At 52.3% G+C, this 15,939-nt stretch overlaps 2 protein-coding genes across 5 annotated transcripts in view; both read left to right on the forward strand.

The window, feature by feature from the left end:
• The window catches only part of ABAT (4-aminobutyrate aminotransferase), a 239,842-nt gene that overhangs the window by 151,816 nt on the left and 72,087 nt on the right, over nucleotides 1-15,939 (forward strand). The gene's annotated exons all lie outside the window — the stretch shown is intronic.
• On the forward strand, nucleotides 9,458-13,339 carry LITAFD (LITAF domain containing). Of its 4 annotated transcripts, none has more exons than XM_061401079.1 (4): nucleotides 9,458-9,711; nucleotides 11,507-11,551; nucleotides 12,874-13,005; nucleotides 13,211-13,339. In XM_061401079.1, the coding sequence occupies exons 1-4, from the start codon at nucleotides 9,461-9,463 to the stop codon at nucleotides 13,317-13,319; spliced, it is 537 nt and encodes a 178-aa protein (XP_061257063.1). In that variant the 5' UTR covers nucleotides 9,458-9,460; the 3' UTR covers nucleotides 13,320-13,339. The 4 variants fall into 4 exon arrangements, with proteins under 4 accessions (XP_061257063.1, XP_061257062.1, XP_061257061.1 ...); XM_061401078.1 differs by having other exon boundaries at nucleotides 9,524-9,711; nucleotides 12,864-13,005; XM_061401077.1 differs by having other exon boundaries at nucleotides 9,527-9,711; nucleotides 11,474-11,551; nucleotides 12,864-13,005.

The following is a 15,939-nucleotide window of genomic DNA, read 5'->3' on the forward strand; positions in this document are numbered from 1 at the left end:
TCGCCTCTGCTCAAGCCTCTTCATGAATAGGCATGTACCCTTAACTTAAAACTTCCCCAGGACTTCCCCGGTTGTCCAGTGATTACGACTCCGATCTTCCAGAAAGTCAGGAATTAAACAGACAAAAGGACATTCCTGAGAGCGATGAGAGCATGTGCAAAGGCCCTGAGGTGGGAAGGAGTTTGGTGGGGCTGAGAGAGAGAGAAAAGGGAGCATGGGGTCAGAATGCACTAAATTCAAGTGTCTCAATTAGGGACTGATGGCAGCCAGGAGAGAGCTTAAGGCAGGTATGAGTGGAGACTCCTCCCTCCAAAGTGTGCCCCATGTCTGCCCACTTGTACCTATTTCTTCCCCCCATGACTTGAGCCTCTCCCATCTCACCAGGAGCAGCAGCCTTCACCCAGTTGCTCTACCTTCCCCCTAACATCCATGCCTACGCTCCAATTTTCTTTGCAGCAGGCAGAATGAGCTTTCTAAAGCATTTATAAAGCCAACCATTGTTAAAGAAAAGATCACTCATGACACTTGTTAAAAAGGTAAGGCAGACTTTGTTCAGGACTATCGGGATAAGTTAGGGACCACTGAAAAACGAGGATGGTTTTGGCACAGATTGGGCTCAACTCCAAATGCAGCAGGGAAAAGTGGAAAGTTATAGCCAAAGTGGGTTGGAAGCATGATGGATGGAAAATTACTAAGGAGAAAAAACATCACAGGTCAAGGACAGTTCTGGATGAACTAGCTAGCTAGGATCTGTGCTGAAGGCAGGTCAAGGTGGTCAGAAATCACCTCCCCCCACACAACCACATCTCCCCCACTAGCAACATCCACACTAGTAACATTTACTGGTTACAACTGACCACTGACATATCATTATCACCTGCAGCCACAGGAGGGCCCACCAGCTTCACGTGGTCAAATTCAGCCAAACTTTTTTTTGCTGCTTCTGGGGATTTTGCCCAGCTGATAAGGTTAGACAAATACTCTGTGGCATTTCCTGTTTCCTTCTAATTCTTCCATCATTTTGAAGAGCCACTTTATATCTTCAGGATGTTTTGGTGAGCGGGGCAAGTGACCCCAGCCAGCTGTGCTGGGCTAGGATTGCAGGTTCTCGGGCCACAGATGGTGGGTGAACTTAGCTCCACCAGCATCTGGATCTGGGGACACTCTCTTCCCCTGCATCTTCTCAGGCTGCCTCACTCTGGTCATTACAGCTCACTGAGGGGACCGTCCACCCACCCTGAACTAAGTGCGTGTCCCCCACTTAGTCTGTCCCATCACCCGTGGCTACTATTCACCCTTCACCCCATGTGAATGTTGTTGCCTACAAACTGCCAGCGGCAGTTTGTCTGACTCAATGGACATGCGTTTGAACAAGCTCCGGGAGTTGGTGATAGGGAGGCCTGGCGTGCTGCAGCCCATGGGGTCACAAAGAGTCGGACGTGACTGAGTGACTGAACTATCTACCTATCTACCTCTGCAGTGAGTTAAATCACGTGCTGCTGACCTTCAACACCCCCTGAAAGGAGTTCAGGGTGGAGAGCAGGAAGGAGGTGCTCTATGCTCTGGGGAAAACTGGCAGAACAGGTCTTCAGATAGTTAAATATTTTCAGGAACTGATTTTAGGAGCCCAATATCCCTTGTATCCCCTTTATATATATATATATATATATATATATATATATATTTATCCTTTGCATCCCCTTGTATCTAGAAAAGCATTAAAATCCTTTATGGTGATGACTGCTCCTTGTGACTACCAAAAGCCTCAGGAGACCAGTAGAAACCTTTTGGAAACATATGTGTTTGATCGCATGTACTCCCCCTTCACCAAAATCGCATATATACTGACCTTCCCCCCATCTCTTTGGGGCAGTTTCTCAGAGCTCTCTCCCAGGCTTCAGTCCTCATTTTGCCCCAAATAAAACTTAACTTACAACTCTCACATTCTGCTTTTTTTTAAGTTGACAATGAGGTATTGATGCACACACACACCACACACAACACCCATATCCCCCCACCACACACACACACATATCACCTATGCAAACACATACAGTTAAAAACATGTAAAACTTCACAGTGTCCCACTACACAGCTTTCTGGGTTCTCCCCCAAAGGTTTTCTGGATCTAGAGATAGTCTGCCTGCCGCCTCCTCCAGGCAGACCTCAGGGTTCAGTCTCAGAGTTCTGAGGGCAGAGAATGGAAGGCAGTCGTTAGGGAAGAAGTCACCCCTATCTGGTATGCTCACTCTTCAGAGATTCGGCCTCCGTTGATGCCCAGAGGACAAGAATTCCCCCCACTCTCAACCCTCTGCCCAGGAAGCGATGGAACCTAGAGTGGAGGCACCTACAGTGGGCTTCCCATGTGGCACCAGTGGTTAAGAGCCTCCCAGGCAATGCAGGAGACATGAGAGATGTGGGTTTAATCCCTGGGTTGGGAAGTTCCCCTGAAGGAGAGACTGACAACCCACTCCAGTCTTCTTGCCTGGAGAATCCCACAGACAGAAGAGCCTGGCAAGCTACAGTCCATGGGGTCACCAAGAGTCAGAAGCAGCCCATCTACCTCCCATGCCTCTTGCCCCCAGCTCACCACAAACTGGAAGGAAGAGAAAGCAGACAGGGGCTGAAGTGCAGCCCAGAGACGTTAGGTGACATCCCTGTATAACCCAGGGCTCCAGGCTCTTCTTGCTGACCCATGACCCCTCTGATGGACAGGAGGACTAGGCGAAGCACAACCACTCCCTAGATTAGAGCTTCTCCATCTGCCCCCCGCCCCCACCCACACCCCCCAGCCCCTTGGGAAACCAGCCCGGCTTCCATCACTTGCACAATAATTACAGTTACCACTCCTTCCTCCAGATTCCTTCTTCCTTATCTCATCACTTCCCTGCAAGAGCTGGGCCCTTCTGGGAAAACAATGAGCAGGAAGGGAAAAAACATCCCATCTCCCTTTCCCCTTGAGCAACCCCGGCTGTCAGAGTCTTTCTTTCTGCAGCGTGCAGAGAGGGTGAGGGAGGTATCAAGGGTCACAAGCAGGAGAGGACCAGGGCCCCCCAGGAGTCCCGGCTGTCAGAACTCCAGGTTCACTCCATTCTCAGGATGGCCTGTCCACCCCTCTGCCCCCGCCTTGGCTTTTGGGACTCTGCTTATTTCATGTATTATTGTCCTGATTGTTGTTGTTCAGTCGCTCAGTCGTGTCTGACTCTTTGTGACTCCATGAACTGCAGCACACCAGACTTCCCTGTCCTTCACCATCTCCCTGAGTTTGCTCAAACTCATGTCCATTGAGTCGGTGATGCCATCCAACCATCTCATCCTCTGTCGTCTCCTTCTCCTCCTGCCCTCAATCTTTCCCAGCATCAGGGTCTTTTCCAGTGAATCAACTCTTCACATCAGGTGGCCAAAGTAATGGAATAGAAGGTAGGCATGGATGAAGGGTCAGCCAGCAAGGTAAAACTGTCTCCTTGAATCTTCTTAAGACCCTTGTGTGCACGCTAAGTTGCTTCAGTCGTGTCCAACTCTATGCAATCCCATGGACTGTACCCGGCCAGGTTCCTCTGTCCGTGGGATTCTCCAGCAAGAATACTCAAGTGGGTTGCCATGCCCTCCTCTAGAGGATCTTTCCGACCCAGGGATCGAACCCACATCTCCTATGTCTCCTGAATTGGCAGGCGGGCTCTTTACTACCTGTGCCACATGGGAAGCCCTCCTAAGACTCTTGCTGCTGCTGCTAAGTCACTTCAGTCGTGTCCGACTCTGTGCGACCCCATAGATGGCAGCCCACCAGGCTCACCCATCCCTGGGATTCTCCAGGCAAGAACACTGGAGTGGGTTGCCATTTCCTTCTCCAATGCATGAAAGTGAAAAGTGAAAGTGAAGCCACTCAGTCGTGTCCGACTCTTAGCGACCCCATGGACTGCAGCCTACCAGGCTCCTCCGTGGGATTTTCCAGGCAAGAGTACTGGAGTGGGGTGCCATTGCCTTCTCTGCCTAAGACTCTTAGCAATAAGTGATTATTATTATTACTTTTGATGCTTTTGAACTGTGGTATTGGAGAAGACTCTTGAGAGTGCCTTGGACTGCAAGGAGCTCAAACTAGTCAATCCTAAAGGAAATCAGTCCTGAATATTCATTGGCAAGACTGATGCTGAAGCTGAAACTCCAGTCCTTTGGCCACCTGATGGGAAGAATTGACTTCTTGGAAAAGACCCTGATTCTGGAAAAGATTGAAGGCAGGAGGAGAAGGGGATGACAGAGGATAAGCTGGTTGGATGGCATCACCTACTCGATGGACATGAGTTTGAGTAAGCTCCAGGAGTTGGTGATGGATAGGGAAGTCTGGCATGCAGCAGTCCATGGAGTCGCAAAGAGTCGGACACGACTGAGTAACTGAACTGAACTGATACCCATTTTACAGAGGAGGAATCTGAGGCTCAGAGAGGTGAAGACTCCTGCCCTGGGTTACACAGCTGGGAAAGACAGAACCCATGCTTTAACCATCTTCTTCCTCCTCCCTGCCAGATCTTATATAGGGGATGCAAAGGTGAAAAACAAACAAAGAAACAACAACAAAAGGGCTCCTCCAGGAGCCCTGAGCCTGCCCTCACAAAGCTGAAGTTTTAGGGTCAACAGTGACCAAGCCAACTCAACAGGAACGGGACAAGCCCAGGCAGAGGTAAGAGCTGTCAGAACTGAACCAGGTAGGCTGGCTGGTTACGGAGAACTCATCCTCAGGAAAAAGGCCCAGGAGGAGCCCAGCCAGGCCTTAGGCCCGCCCCATGCCCAGATCTGGGTGCCAAGGACTGGGGTCCAAGGGGCCGCGTGGCCTGGGGCTGGCCTCTAGCCCTCTTGCAGCTTGGCCTGAGGAGGGACGAGGTGGGACGGGAAACTTCAGCCCCAGGGCAATATGAAGGCACCAGGCCAGCCTTAAAGGGAAGGTGGCAGGGGCGGCTCGGCATCCTGGGCCTCCCTACGCTGGACCTCTCCGCCAGCGGAGCCCCGAGGCAGGAAGCGAGGCTGCCCCGCGCAGCCTGGTGCTGCCTCCTGGTGGCGATGACTGGGATGGCCGGAGACCAAGAACAAGGCGCATCTTCTTCATTTCCCTAAGAGTGTCCGAGCTCAGACGCACCAGCCGGTGTCCCAGCCCTGCGTTATGGGGACCACTGCCCCCAAAATCTCCAGAGAAGGAGGCGGTCCCCAACTCCATCCCGAGATGTATAACCTCAAGCCTATGCAAAGCCCCCTGCGCCCTGGGCCATAAAATCGGAAGGATTTTAAGCCAAATGGGGTGGGCAGCTCATTCATTCATTCACACAGTCAATCTGTATTTGTGCAGCTCCTCCTCTATACGCGAGCTGGGGCATGCAGAGGGCAGAAAGCAGGCATCAAACCACAGATCACAATGCACACAGAGATATAACGTGGTCCGAAGGAGACGGGGGAGGGGGCGGGGCTCGGGGCGGGGCAGGGGACAGAGCGAGAAGAGGGAGTGGGCAAGGCATCACCACGCGGCGGCAGAAAGGACTGAGCAGGCACGCCTCACTGGCTGTTTCAAGACTCTCGGGTGTGAAAACCATGGAATCGGTAAAAGAGCTGCAGAGAGAGGGGGTCAGAGGGCCCCCTCGCAGGGGAGATGGAGCGGGAAGAGGCGCTCCAGACCACAAAGGAGATACCTTTTTTCCAGGAAGACAAAATCTCTGTGGGAATCAGGAAAGGGCTTCCTTAAGGCGCTTTTTCTCCATCAGCTGAATAACCCCGTTCGTAACAATTCACAAATCTAACGTGTCTGTGATGTAAGTGGCTCTGATATGCCATGCACAACTACCTTCATGCCCATATTCTCTGCCTTTGCAGGCGGCACCTCCATATCTACTGCCTCTCACAGCTTGGCCTGTTTCAGAACTTCAAATATACAGGCTCATAGGAGACATACTTTTCTGAGTCGGGCTTCTTGTGCTCAAAATCATTTTTTGAGACACATTCATCTTGCTGAGTATACCAATAGTTCATTCCTTTCACTGCTGTGCAGAATTCCTTGCAATAAATATACATGATGTGATGATCCACCCACCTGTTGACAAATATTTGGTTGTTTCTAGATTTGGGGCTATTATGAATCAAGTTACTATGAATTTTCTCATACAGGCCCCTTTTTTTTTTTTTTTGAACATGTATTTTTATTTCTCCTGGGTGAAAACCTGGGAGTGGAGGGAATTCCCTAGAGGCGGTCCAGTTGTCGGGACTCTGCACTTTCACTGCTGAGGACCAGGGTTCAATTCCTGGTCAGGGAACTAAGGTCACACAAGCCATGAAGCATGGCAAAAAAATAAAAAAATTAAGACCTAGGGGTGGAATTCCTGGTCCCAGGTGTGTGGATGTCTGCCTTCAGGAGAAACTGTCGGTTTGTTCAAAATGATGAAGCATTTTACACTCACACCAGCAGAGTAGGAGGGTTCTAGTTATTCTGCATGCTTGTCAACACTCGGGATTGTCTGTTTTTAAAAGTTGAACCAATGGAGGGACCTCCCTGGTGGTCCAGTGGTTAAGACTCCGGGCTTCCACTGCAGGGGGAGCAGGTTCAATCCCTGATAGGGAACTAAGATCCCATATGGCACACGGCCAAAAATCAATCGATCAATCAATAACCAAGTGAAAAGACTCCACTTCCCTCCAACTTATTTATAAATAAAAAATAAATTTTAACCATTGGTAACTCAGCCTTTTAATTTGCATCTCCTAGCTGAATAGGGATGCTGAGGATCTTTTAATGTGCATGTTGGTCATTTCTGTATCTTTTGTGAAGTGTCTGTTCAGGTCTTCTGCCCAGTTTTAATATTGTGAGTTTTTCTTAGTTATTGAGTTGAAGGAGTTCTTTCATACACTGTATACTTGTCCTTTGGCCTGTAAATATTTTCTCCTGACCTGTAGCTTGCCTTTTTATTGCATCTATAGATGGTATCTTTTAAGAAGCAGGTGCTTTGATGAACTAGTCTTTCAAGTTTTTCTTTTATAGCTCGTGCTTCATGCCTCGTGGTGTGTAAGAACTCTTGATACATGATCGCATTTGTTAGCTTTCAGTTGCTTTCCGTTTTTTGGTGTTGCTTTTTTCTTTTTGATGTACTTCCTTTTTAATGAGTAAAAATAATGATATGGTTCCAAAGTCAAACTCGTGAACAAGAGAGAGAGAACCGGCTTCCATTTTCAACATTAACCATTTTAGTTCTTAATTAATCCTTCTTTTATTTCTTCTTGGAGATGATTTATCTCCTTCTCTGTTTGCTTACATTGAAAGGAGTGCTAAATATAGGGAATTCCCTGGTGGTCCAGTGGTTAGGACTCAACACTTTCACTGCTGTTGCCTTGGCTTAATCCCTGGTTGGGAAACTAAGATCCCACAAGCCACATGGTAATGACCAAAAAAAAAAAAAAAAGAGTACTATATATACATAAAAACACATATCTTCTTGTTTGTTTTTGGACAAGATATCCTGGAGAGGTTGCTCCATAGTAATATATGAAGATTTTCCTCTTTTTTCTCTCTTTACCCCTTTCTCTCCTCCCTCTCTCCCTTTATTTTGGGTAGCTGAAGAGTCCCTATATGGATGGACATTTGCGTTATTTCTAGTTTTTCGTTGCTACCCTGAATAGCCTGGCACCTACCTCACCTGATACTTTGGCTAGCCTATCCTTAGCAGTCCATTGGAATCACAAAGAGTCAGACACGACTGAGCAACTGAACAACAACAAATCTTTAGGATGGATTTCTAGAAATAGTATTGCATGGTCAAAGGGTCACCCATCTGTAATTCTATCATGTACGTGTGCTCAGGTGCTCAGTCGCATCCAAAATATTTGCCACCCCATGGACTGTAGCCCGCCAGGCTCCTCTACCCATGCAATTCTCCAGGCAAGAATCCTGGAATGAGTAGCCATTCTCTTCTCCAGGGGATCTTCCCGACCCAGAGATCGAACCTGAGTCTCTTATGTCTCTTCTGCTTTGGTAAATGGGTTCTTTCCCACTGTGCCACCTGGGCATTCTGTTGGATATGACCAACACCACTTTCTAGTTCTTGTATGGGAAAACTGGTTCCCCGCCCCTTCCCATTCACCGTAACTTTTGGTTTCTGCCAATCAGATAGAAGCAGGGCTATCTTAGACTATCTTGGACATTCTGGAGGCCCAATGAGAAGCCGTGAAGTACACAGGTCAAGCACACAGACATCAATTCGTGCCTGAAGCCCAGCTATGGGCTTCCTGGCCATGACCCTAGGTGGAGCTCAGAGCCAGCCCCAGCGTGGAGATTGCCCCCTACAGTCAGGACCATCTCTTCCGGCTGTTTCATGTCACCAATCATCTCCCAGTAAAAATGCTGGCTTTACTCCCTGCGCCGAACCCGCTACCTGGGTTATGGCATTTGATCCCATAACAACCCTATGAAGTAGCTATCTTACCCCCATTTTACAGATGGGGAAGCCGCAGGATGGAGGGTTAGAGGGAGTTAGGGTTTTGCCCTAACTCACAGCTAAACAACAGGAGCTAGCCCATGAGGTGACATATAGACTGACACGTTTGTGCGTGCATAGGACCTGCGTGTTTATCCACACAACTGTGTGCCTGTATCCATACACACCTGTGTGTGTGCTTGTGTCTCTGTGTGTGTGTATATATATATGTGTGTGTGTGTGTATTCCCAGGTGGCATTAGTGGTAAAGAACATGCCTGCCAAGGCAGGACACTTAAGAAACGCAGCTTCCATCCCTGGGTCGGGAATTTTCCCTGGAGAAATGAATGGCAGCCCACTCCAGTATTCCTGCCTGGAGAATTCCATGGACAGAGGAGCCTGGCGGGCTACAGTCCATAGGGTTGCAGAGTCGGACACGACTGAAGTGACTCAGCACATATATGTCTATATACACGTGTGTACCTGTGTACATACACCTACCAGCATTTCTAAAGAAGATGTGAACATCCTCACAGCTACATCTCTGCATCCATGGGCTGAATGAATGAATTGCTCACAACAGAATAACTTGCTCTTTTTTCTTTGACCGTGCCATGCACCATCTTAGTTACCAAAGATCAAACCTAGCACCCTGCAGTAGACGGACGAGTCTTAACCACTTGGACCACCAGGGAAGTCCCGGATTCATATATCTTTTTAAATATTTATTATTTGGCTGCACTGGGTCTTAGTTGTAGCGCATGGGCTCAGAAGTCCCACGACATGTGGGATCTTAGTTCCCCGACCAGGGATCGAACCCACGTCCCCTGCACTAGAAGGCAGATTCTTAACCACTGGACCACCGGGAGAGCCCTCCGGATTCATATTTTTAAGGCTCCCACCCTGCCCTCTGATCCCGGCCAGTTTCTGATGGGCCTGCAGCATGGGAAGGGGGTGTCATCTGATCTCTAAAGAGTTCTCAAGCTGGGCCCGTGGAGACCCCGCCCCCTCCTGCAGGGAATGGGGACCAAGCCCCCCCACCCCACCCCTGGCCACGGGGAGGATACACATCACAATGGCTGTTCCACCCAAGCCAGGCCCAGCAAGAGGCCCTGGGGTGACCTGCACTCCCCTCCCCTGCGGACAGCCAGGCCGCAGGATGGGGGCCTCCCGAGGCCAGCACCGGGCCGCTCCGAGCTTGGAACCCAAAGCTGCCTCGACACCATTGCCGGAACAGACCTCCTGGGCCCCAGGAGGGTACTACGCCCAAGGTGAGGGTCTCCTCGTTCAGGTGACACGCTGACTGCAGGGGCCCCCAGGCAGGGAGGCTACGGGTCCCCTTGCTGAACTGGGTCTGATTCCCGTCCTCACCCCACAAGTCACATTGCCCCAGTCCACCCGGGGACCACGAGACCTGATGGGGACAAGGTGGGGCCCCATCAGGGTGGGGCACGGCCTGTACCCTCAAACTATCCATAGACTGATGACGCCCCCATATCAGGTATGACATGCCCCTCCACCCACACCCCACCCAGGGGCCAGAGGCAACCTGGAATGCCCTGGGGGTTTAGGGGGGAGGGAGGTCCCCGCCACGCTGCCATGGCCTCAGGTAAGTCCCCGAACCTCTTTTCTCATCTGAGAAAGGGTTGGGAGGGTTCAAAGAGATGATGGATGTAGGGCTGGGCAGTCAGTAACCAGGTCTGAGCTCAGAAGGACTTTCCAGCTGGTGGTCCTGGGCCAGGTGGTTTAATTCCTGACCTTTAGTTTGTGCATCTGTAAAATGGGTACAAATTCCAGCCCAGGCAGGGCTGCAGGGACCAATTGGGAGAGAAACCACCCGGGCCCCACAGAGCCTAGACTGAGTGGTGGGAAGTGGGGAGGGGCTTCCTGTTCTCCGGTTGCCCCCACTCTGGGAGGAGGCATGGGTGGGGGACAGCCCAGGTGCCCTCCTCAAGCCTTGAGACTCCTTTCCTGAGAGGACCAGGTCCCCATGCAAAGCCCTGGAGAGGTTTCCAGTGAAAACACACAGGGACCCCACCCATCAGCCACACTGGTTAAGATTCGGGGGTTCCCCTCCTCCCCTCCAGACCCCTCTCTGGATACCTGGGATCCCAGAATTTCCTCCTCCAGACACCCTCACTCCTGCTTCCAGGGCCTGGGAGAGGAGGCTTCCCAGGGCCCCGGGGGCGGGCCGAGGGCTGACTCCTGGGAGGCAGGGTCTGAGCCCCTGGTAGGGCAGGAGGGAGACAAGGCTGAAGAAGGAAGCCTGCCTGGGGCCCAGACAGTTCTTGGAAGCAGCAGATGGAATGCTGCATCTTCTGGAGCCGTCCTGACCAGAGGCAAGGGACATGGCACTTAGGATCCTGTGCTCAGGAAGCAGGCCAACTTCAGTTCCATCCTTGACTCTGACGTCTGTGCTGGGTGATGTCAGGCAAGCTGCTTAACCTCTCTGAGCCTAGCTTCCACATCTGCAAAATTGGAATAATGCCACAATCTACCTTATTGGTGTTCTGGCGAGAGTAATCAAAGTAAGGCACGTGAAGTGTTCAGCACAGAGTCTGGCACATAATAAGGGCTGATTATGAAAGTGTTAGTCACGCAGTCATGTCTGACTCTGCAGCCCCCATGGACTGTAGCCTGCCAAGCTACATGGGATTCTCCAGGCAAGAATACTGGAGTGGGTTGCCATTTCCTTCTCCAGGGATTACAAAAAGAAGGAAAGAAAGAGAAGGATAGATTATGGGGTCTGTGTTATTTCTGCAGCCTCAAGCCCCCGGCATTGCCTTCAAGAAGAGCTTGCATCCTATGACACCCAGAGCAGAGTGGGGTCAGGAAATGCCTGGGTTCAAATCCAAGCTCTTCCATCTGCTGGCTGAAATCCCACTGGCAACTTGATCCATCCCTCCAGGCCTCAGCTTTCTCTCCTATAAAATGGGTCGCTGCCTCAGACCAGCCAAGTTTTCAGCTCAGCACCTGGCATGCAGTCAGCCTTCTAAGGGTCTAAGGGTGTTTCTCCTTCTTTCCTCCTCCAAGGGCCTCCTCCTCCTTATTCTCCTTCGCCTCCAGGACTTGGAGCGCCTCCTCCTCCCCCACCCATGTCTGTTTATCCAGGTGAGTGTTCCTGCTGTCCTCCCCCTCGCCACCTCCACACCCCCTTCCCCAGGCTTTCCCTGTCTTAAACCCAGCACCGCCTTGACCACTCGCCAAGACTGTCCGAACAGCACCTCCTCTGGGAAGGTGTATGTCCTGCCTCCCGAGTGGTGTGATCCCTCCCTCCACAGCTGTGAGCCCCACACTGCCCACGGCCTTCTCTCTGATGTGCAGACGTTGGTGGAAGGGGTTGGGACACAGTAGGTGCTCAGGAAATGTCTATGAAAAGAAGCCCTGTTCTCGACTCTGCAAATCCATCGCTCTTGAAACCAAAGAGAGGAATTCAGACACCACCCACCCACCCAACCGTGTAGGGTCTGGGCTTTGGGGAGATTTTTTTTTTTTTTTTGGCTGCACTGCTTAGCAACTTCTGGGATCTTAGTTCCCTGATCAAGGATCGAACCTGTGCCCCTAGCAATGGAGGTGTGGAGTCCCAATTACTGGACCACCAGGGAAATCCAGAGGTGGGGGAGGGATTTCTAAATAAAGAAAAAGCTTGAGAGCTGGTGGGCTGGGTTGTCAAGTCTAGTGTGGGAGAGTGAGCTTTAAACCATGGGTCACCCCCGTCTAGCCAAACGTAGTTCTTTCCCTTGGTTTCCTGCCAAACTAGGGGTGAGGGTGGCACCCCACATTAGAGCCCAAACCCCAGCACCCCCTCCCCTCGGCCCCTCAGGAACCCAAAGTCTATAACGGTCATAGGCTCCTCCTCATGGCCTGACAGTCCACCCGGACCAGACGCCAACCCTTCCGTCTAGAGCATGAAAACTCCCTGGAATCCTATTAACAAAATATTCAGCCACCACCAAAGACCTCACCTCTCTGCACACCCAAGACTATAAAAATGGTTGTTCTGTTTAAAAAAGCTAAATACAGATCAGCTTTTTTTTTCTGGAAACCCCACCCCAGAAAAATGCTGTGCTTGGGCAAGAAGAGGCAGAATACCAAAAGGAAGTTTTTATAGGGGGTTGTTGTTTTCAAGCTACTGCGTCCCCAAGGGTGTCACTTAGAGTTATTGCTTTTTTAAAAAACAATTGGGCCTATTCCTCTACAAACGCCTGTGAAATAAATGCTGGAGGTCTTAACTGAGCGAGGGCCCTGAGCCCTGGAGGCTGGTGGGTAGGGGGTAGTGCAAGGGGGAAGCTGGGCCCATCGGGACGGCCTGGGGGGCTCAGGGGAGCACAGAGAAACTGCAGGCGGGGCGGGCCCCCCGTGTTGGATACAGGATGAGGGGGACGGGGGTGTGGCGTAGGGCCTGACATGTCCCTCCCCCAAGAACTGTTCAGGGTGCCGAGGCTGCAGTCCCCAGACCCCGTACAGTTCACGTGTCCATACTGCATGAACCGGATCGTCACCGTGACCACCCCGGTCCCAGGCGTGCTCACCTGGCTCCTGTGCACCGGCATCTTCGTGGCTGGGTGAGTGGTCCCCCCTCGCCTCTGCCGGGGCCCGGGGCATCCGTGCTGGGAGCCTGCTAGTTTGGGGTGGGGTGCTGGCATGGGGCATGGAGGGAGGGGTGGTTTCCTAGCCCACCTTGCTGGCCGGGCAGCCCCAGGGGTGGGGTGGGGGGCTCGCAGGCTTGGCTTGGCCCCCGGTAAGTCCCCGCTGCTTCCGAGGCTGCAGGTGCTTCTTGGGCTGCTGCCTCGTCCCCTTCTGCGTGGACAGCTTGATGGACGTGAGGCACACGTGCCCTGTGTGTCGGCAGGAGCTCTTCCTCTACAAACGCCTGTGAAATAAATGCTGACTAAGTGACTGTTGTCTGCCCACGTCTGTCCGCCAGGGGAGGCCGGTGAGCGCTGGCACACAGGAGGTGCCCTGTACTGACTGACCACTGAGGGGCTGACCGATGGATGGTGTGCATAGTGGCCCTCCCTTCTCAGGCTCCACCCTCTTCTTTCCTTCACGACTCTTTCCCATCAGACTTCCCTGCTGGCTCAGATGGTAAAAAATATCTGCTTGCAATGTGGGAGACCTGGGCTTGACCCCTCGGTCGGGAAGAATCCCCTGGAGAAGGGAATGGCGATCTACTCCAGGATTCTTGCCTGGAGCATTCCATGGACAGAGAAGCCTGGTTCGGGCTACACTCCATGGGGTCACGAAGAGTCGGACACGACTGAGTGACTAACACTTCTTCCATCAGTCAAGCTCCATCGTCTTTGTGACAACGTCTCTGCAACTCCAGCCAGGTAACCTGCAGAGACGCACCTGCCCTTCATGCTGGCAGAGAGCCTGTGAGCTCCCCTGGCTAAATCCCGCATCCTCCGGGCACTTTGCTCTCTTCCCTACCTGTCTGGGTACCCTTGGGGCTCAGAGGTAAACTATCCGCCTACAATGTGGGAGACCTGGGTTCAATAACTGGCTTGGGAAAATCCACCGGAGAAGGGATAGGCTACCCACTCCAGTATTCTTGGGCTTCCCTTGTGGCTCAGCTGGTAAAGAATCAGCCTGCAATGCGGGAGACCTGGGTTGGATCCCTGGGTTGGGAAGATCCCCTGGAGAAGCGAAAGGCTACCCACTCCAGTATTCTGGCCTGGAGAGTTCCATGGACTCTATAGTCCATGGGGTCACAAAGAGCTGGACACGACTGAGCGACTTTGACTTCCTGACCTGCCTGGACCCTCGGCAGCCCGGGCCCTCCCTGCTGCCTCCCCTGTCCGGCAGTGATGCTCTGGCCACGTCTTGCACATCCTCTCAGCACACCCTGTTGGCCTGCTGTCCCCCCCACCCCAGGGTCCTGTCTTGAGCCCTTTCCCTATTCAAGCCACTCCTGAGGTTTCCATTCTCACCTCCTGTACCCCACAGCCCTCCCCGGATGCCCAAAGGTCCCCCCAAACCCATCAGATCTCCAAGTCACTCATCTTCCCACCTCCTCAGGTACCCCTGGTGGATGAGACTGGCACGGCCACCTCTCTGCATCACCTCCTCTTATCCCTCAGCCCTCAGCCCCTCTCTGCATGAGCCCTGGGTCCTGTCCCCTCTGCCTTGCAGTGATTTCTTTACCTCCCTGCTCCCCTACCCCTCTCTTCCTTAAAGGAGGCTAGAGTCCCTGATGGTGTCTCCCAGCTCCCAAGCCTTGGCCACGCCTCCTAGTCCTCCCCTGTGGCGATGGCTGGCACAGAGTAAGCGCGATTATCAGGGCAAGAGTTTAGGACCTTTGGCTCTGACACCGCCCAGTTAGTACTCACCACCCTCAAGACCAGGCTCCTTTTTTGCACTTCCGTTTGTTTGCTTATGTTTGGCTGGGTCAGGTCTTGGTTGCTGTGTGCCGGCTTTCTCTAGTTGGGGTGAGCGGGGGCTGCTCTTCCTTGCGGTTCACGGGTTTCTCCCTGCAGTGGCTTCTCTTGCGGTGGAGCACAGGCTTCAGTAGTCGTGGCCCCGGGACTTGGTGGCTCTGCGGCCGGTGGGATCTTTCTGCAAAGGGATTGAACCCGTGACCCCTGCACTGGCAGGTGGAGTCTTAACCACTGGACCACTAGGGAGGTCCATCCTAGGACCAGGCTCTTAACATGGGGTCCCTTTGAGGCCATTTGTGGTTCCTGCTCCCCTGAGCTCCAGCCAGCCAGAACCAAGAGAGCCCAAGTGTTCACCCGAGCGTCCAGACTCTGTCCCTGGCCTCTCCTGCAACTCCGTGCCTGCCCCCTTCTCTCCCCACCAATTCCTTCCAGCCCCATCACTGGCTCCTGGGTCTCTGTCACTTCCCCAGACCCCGGTGACCCCAGGTCCTGGCAGGGACAGGTGGGTTTTTGGGAGCTGGGATGAGGGAACCAGTCTTCCCAAATCTCTGTGCCCAGTCCCCAACAAGAGGTTTAATCCTTTAAATCCCTTAAATTCCCTCGAGGCTACAGTAGAGCAGCTTTTCTGTCCTGTGAAGGAAGCTATGCAGGAGGAATCTGGCAAATGCTTAGGACGTAAAAAGGTCCCAAGTTGGCTTCTGAGTGGGCCACTCCTGGGTACCGTGTTGCTGGCCTGGGGGCAAGGCCAAGTGGGGCACGGGCTGAACGTCACATGAATGAAGGGATTTTTTTTTAAAAGAATTTCTATCTTAGCATGGAAACATGTACATTGGCCCGCCAGGCGCATCTGTCCATGGGATTCTCCAGGCAAGAATACAGGAGTGGGTTGCCATGCCCTCCCCCAGGGGATCTTCCCGACCCAGGAATAGACAGCCAGTGGGAAATTGCTGTATGACTCAGGGAGCTCAAACTGGTGCTCTGCGACAATGAACAGGGCTGGGATGGGGTGGGAGGTGGGAGGGAGGTTCAAGAGGGAGGGGATGTATATATACCCATGGCCGATTCATGTTGATGTTTGGCAGAAACCAACACAATATTGTAAAGCAATTATCCTTCAAT

This window comes from Bos javanicus, chromosome 25, assembly GCF_032452875.1.
Source record: "Bos javanicus breed banteng chromosome 25, ARS-OSU_banteng_1.0, whole genome shotgun sequence".
Taxonomy (NCBI): Eukaryota; Metazoa; Chordata; class Mammalia; order Artiodactyla; family Bovidae; genus Bos; species Bos javanicus.

Excerpts from the sequence above, each read along its gene's own strand:
- LITAFD (XM_061401079.1), top strand. The coding sequence starts at position 9,461 with ATGGGGACCAAGCCCCCCCACCCCACCCCTGGCCACGGGGAGGATACA. Across the intron at positions 9,712-11,506 it reads AGGAGGGTACTACGCCCAAG|GACTTGGAGCGCCTCCTCCT; the intron begins GTGAGGGTCTCC and ends CTTCGCCTCCAG. Across the intron at positions 13,006-13,210 it reads ACCGGCATCTTCGTGGCTGG|GTGCTTCTTGGGCTGCTGCC; the intron begins GTGAGTGGTCCC and ends CCGAGGCTGCAG.